Consider the following 5017-nt stretch of genomic DNA (forward strand, 5'->3'; position numbering starts at 1 on the left):
AAAAAACGCCCAAAGTAGCGCAATTACCATGTCCCAAATATAAAAATTACATTTTCATCCCTAAAATACATATTTTACAGTCACTGTTATGCACATTTATCATAAACACAGCTCAAATGTTTCCTACTAGTGTGGCCCAAAACATTTAGCACAGGTAGAATGCAAAATGTTTCCGTACAAGCATTTCAACCTAATGTAATTTATGCAATATTTCAAACCTTTAACCCACTGGGGAAAATCAACCCATGACAACAGTTTAAAAGCAGCCCAATTTAGATGTGCTCCCTTTACACAGTGCACGCGCGATCATGAAATCGAAAGTGAACTGCTACTGCAAGGGCTCATTCAAAAGGGATTTAAAGGGGTCATATGATGCTGCTAAAAAGAACATTATTTGGTGTATTTGGTGTCTTTTTAAGGGCCTTAATTTTCTCTAAATTGATTTATCAACTTTTAATACTTTTTAAGACTCCGCGGACACCCTGAGTTGTCATTCCAGTAATGCAGCTGTGAATAAAGGAAGTTATGAAAGCTTTTCAAAGTGCTAGTCTCACCTTTCACCCTCTTGGATGAGGCCAGCAGCAGATGGTCTTCAGGGAGAATGTGAGTTATGATGTCTATGGCACGTTCTGCGTGGAATCTAAAAGCAAAATTCAAAGTATGAAACTGGTACATGTTATTCAATAAACACTTCCATGAAAAAAATTAAATACAAAGAACAAAAAACAGATCTACAAGAACAACTTTATTGTGTTAAAGGTTAGGGCAACTACTGTTCATCTGTTTCATGGACTTCTTAACACTCGAGGGACAAATAAAATGGTATAAATGTTCTAATGGTATTACTTGCAACCAAAATATAGTTTTGTCTTGGAAAGAATAGACCAATGTGGCAGCTTGCTTTGAAGAAGTGACTCACAACATCAATTAAATTATTCATATTTTTGTGGTGATCTAATAAGAATGTTTGTCTTCTTTCATAAAAAAAACAATGCGATTTTGTTCAGTGCTATATATATATTAGCTTAATGTTGTTTATTAAAATTTAAATAGCATTACTTTAAAAAACACACTTTAATTACTCACATAATTTATCACATGAACAACCAGTAAATAATGATACTGTTGATATCTGTCTGGCACATAAAACAGTTCTAGCTTAATTTAAAAACAGACATGAATGAAAGTTGACTTGTGGTCCAATAAATTAATTAGATGCAAAATGCACTCTGATGGATTTTGCAAGTTAATTCAGTGAAGGATTCATTCAGAATGATTCAAACAGATAACAATTGAGTTTTTTTAAACAATTCTTTAAAAGAACCTGCTCATAAGAGTCATCTGTCCATCAATCATCTGCAATTGATATGCTCTTTATGATTTAGAGCGCAAGAATAGCGGTGCACGAAACACTTGTACTGTCCATTTACCCACCTGACACAGACGCAATTACTGTTCACAATTATATTAAATAAGTCTTTCTCTGAACATGTAACTAATGCGCCCAGGATGGGATTGAGATACTCACAGTGCGTTGTCGAATTTACCAGAGCTGTACTGATGGACATAGGATGAATACGCCAGGTCCTCATGTGCAGTTGCAACATGAATATTCTTTCCTCCAAACACTGACTGTCGAATATCTAGTGCAGTCTGAAGGTAAAACACATCAACAACAAGTAAATCACCTAGTCTTTGAAAGAATGAGAAAATGTTTTATTTATACTTGCAAAGAACCGAAAGTTTAAGTAATTCCTGGCTAACCTGGTAAATGGCCACTGATTGACAGATATTATCCACATTTAAGAGATAAAATCCATAATCTAGTAGTGTATCTGAGTATTTTGGGTGCTTGTGCCCAAAATGTTCCCTGAAAACAAAATGTGGAAATACATATGCATTTCATTGGTGTCAAACAGAACAAAATTTCAACACCAGCCATGCTTTATAAAGAAGTACTTACCGTGCCAAAAAGACTGCATGTTTTATCAGTTGTTCAGCTTTCCTAAACTCTCGCTTAACAACACAAGCCTGCAGGGATCAATGAGAAGGTTTTTTAGATTCATTATTTAATGCAACAGAAGTTCACATAGATTTAGAAAAACTCAAAGATCTAACAATCACTGACCTTAGAAGCTTGTCTGAGAACATCGACTACTACTTTCACTGGTAAGCCAACTGTGATTTCCCTCATAGCCTCTATACACCACCTATAAGCCTGCAACACATTAGAAACACATTAAGCTGTAGAGCAGCCATTCTCCAAACTGACTTCTGGGATACTTGCAAAGGGACTTACCTCATCATAGTGGCTTTTGGCAAAGAGTAGGGCACATAGTTCTCCATACAGGGCAGCCTTATTAGCCTGATGGCCGTGTTTGGCTAGTTTGTCCATGTAAGACTGGGCCAGTTTGAAAGTTTCTTCTCCCAGGTGGTATTTGCAGTTGCCATTACGCACATGAAGTAACCTGGCATACAAAGCACACAATTACACATTAATAAGATATTAATAACACTTACACAATGTTGATAATGATCAATGACATTTACAGCTAAAAGAGACTCAAGTTAACCATTCACTCACCTCACACAGCACTCTACTGCTCGATACCAGTGAAGAACCTCATCGTGTAATGTGCACAGCTGGAGACAAGACAGGAAGACTTTCTCTGCATCTCCATACCAACCGGCATCTGATAAAAAGCCACCTGATACACGAGAAAAGCATTATTGCAACAGCTTGTCATTACAAGCTAAAAGAGCAGAAATGTGAGGCACAGGAGCCATACCTAAAACAAAGCCAAACTGTATAGCTTTCTCTTTCACATGCGCATCTGACTCTGCGATGTATGAACATCGGCGACTGAAGGAGTTGGCCAGGACTGAAGCGACCTTCACACCGTGGTCCATTAGAGCCTGAAAGCAGTGGTGTAGGAGATGCCTGTGGAAGAAAATATGTACTCAGTCTTTCATCTAAGTATCAATGATTATAGAGATTTAAAAAAATTAATTGTATAATTTTTAGTTGCTTTTTTGGGGTGACGGTATAAGGATGTTTCCTTAACTTTATGCAATGACAAACATTATAATATTATTATTATATAACATTACTAACAGCAACATTACTATGTAATATTACTACCGGTGGACCAAAAGAGTTTTGGCTGATATAATGCCAATATACTATACACTTTACATATTTACATATATACACTACCATTCAAAAGTTAGCAGTCAGTAAGACTTTTATTTGAAATAAATTCATACTTTGATTCAACAAGGATGAATTAAATTGATCAAAATTGACAGTCAAGTCTTTTACACTGGTAAAAAATTATATTTCAAATAAGTGCTGTTCTTTCTAACTTTTTAGTCATTAAAGAATCCTGAGAAAATTGTACCATGGTTACAACAAAAATATTAAGCAACAACTGTTTTGAACATTGATAATAATAAGAAATGTTTCTTGAGCAGCAACTTCTGAACGGTAGCGTACATACAATTTATTGACATAAAATAAGATATTGCATGTAAAAATGATAAAAAAAAACAAAAAAAAAACATGATTTGACATAATACTCAAAATTCACAAAACAATGGTTCATTCATATTTAAGATATATTAATACGTAACCGTTTAAAAAATGAGTACAAGCATGATCAAATAAATTTTTGCTGTGGTATGACTTTTTTTTTCTTCTGGTTTCTGAGTCATGATAGTCTATCACTACATAAATTACTCTACAACCAGGTCTTGTGAAGATGCCAATGAATGCTCGCCCTATACATCATGTGAGATTTGAATCATCAGCCCAAAATACACACACACACACAACCTCATTCAGAGTGGCCATAAATATGGCTTTGAGCTATATTATCTTGACAGACAGAGTAAAAGTGAACTCAGTTGTCAAATACCTTTTGTCAGAGGCCCTGAGGACTTTAGCGAAGACCTCCAGCTCACAGAACTCCCCTCCCAGCTGGCAGAGCCGGCCTTGCTGGTAAAGCTGGAACACATGAAAAAATGTGAGATTGCTGACCCTATTGTACATGTGACACAAAGACAACTCAAGCCTTTCCCTTGGGGATGCCAAGAGCCAGAAAACCAGGAAAAGTAGCCAGTATGAAAGCAGAATGTACAATCAGGAAGTTTGTGCAAGACCAATATGTGTGCCAATAACATTTTGTTTGTGATATGGCACATCTGGTATCCAACACCAAACAGCCTGATTGTACAAAAAAACAAACAAAAAAACAAAACAATGAAAAACAATGCAAAGATTAAATGGTTAAATTATCTTCACAACAGAGTAATTTAACCATTACTGTTATATTTGAAGCTAAAAACTATGATCATCCTAATTTAGTGGTTGTCAGCCTTTTTGACTCCAAGGCCCCAAATTGTCCACAACAATATTCAAAGGCCCCATGACTTTTCCAGCTGTTCTTGATTTGCAGGGGTAAGGATTAAGGATAAGGAGGATTTAAAAAAAATATTTTTGTATTTAACATTTCTAAAATATTTTAGAATTTGGCATAACCAGAAAAAATATATTTACAAAGTATATTAGCATATAGTATAAAGTATATTATATAAAATTATATTATAAAGTATATTATATACAATTGGAATAATAAGATTATTCATTTACATGATTTTTCCACATGTAGAAATCACACTTTCAAAAATAGTCTACCTCATTTATCCAGCATTTTCAAGACACTTGGAATATTAGTTCGTCATAAAGAAAGAAAGAACGAAAGTGTGTGTTGAGGGTGTCACATGAGAAATAACTTGATTTTAAAGGGTTAGTTCACCCAAAAATGAAAATAAGGCTACGTTTTACTCACCCCCGAGGCATCCTAAGTGTATATGACTTTCTTCTTTCAGACGAATCCAGTCGGAGTTATATTAAAAATTGTCTTTGATCTTTCAAGCTCTATAATTTCAGTCAGCGGGTGTTGCATTTCTTCAGGCCAAAAGACCTGAAATAAAAAGCGCCCTTCCATAAAAAAAA

The 5017-nt window shown here is 35.1% G+C and overlaps 1 protein-coding gene across 1 annotated transcript in view; it reads right to left on the bottom strand.

Annotated features, from left to right (window-relative positions):
• The window catches only part of appbp2 (amyloid beta precursor protein (cytoplasmic tail) binding protein 2), a 10707-nt gene that overhangs the window by 3284 nt on the left and 2406 nt on the right, over positions 1–5017 (bottom strand). Inside the window, exons 2-10 of the mRNA XM_016525302.1 lie at positions 3918–4006; positions 2790–2941; positions 2585–2708; positions 2300–2468; positions 2129–2218; positions 1964–2031; positions 1765–1870; positions 1529–1653; positions 555–640 (exon numbers count right to left, since the gene is read on the bottom strand). Of these exons, the coding sequence (XP_016380788.1) occupies positions 555–640; positions 1529–1653; positions 1765–1870; positions 1964–2031; positions 2129–2218; positions 2300–2468; positions 2585–2708; positions 2790–2941; positions 3918–4006 (1009 nt within the window). The remainder of the gene's footprint in view (positions 1–554; positions 641–1528; positions 1654–1764; positions 1871–1963; positions 2032–2128; positions 2219–2299; positions 2469–2584; positions 2709–2789; positions 2942–3917; positions 4007–5017) is intronic.

This window comes from Sinocyclocheilus rhinocerous, unplaced genomic scaffold (genome assembly GCF_001515625.1).
Source record: "Sinocyclocheilus rhinocerous isolate Xijiao unplaced genomic scaffold, SAMN03320098_v1.1 scaffold1024, whole genome shotgun sequence".
In the NCBI taxonomy this organism is placed as follows: Eukaryota; Metazoa; Chordata; class Actinopteri; order Cypriniformes; family Cyprinidae; genus Sinocyclocheilus; species Sinocyclocheilus rhinocerous.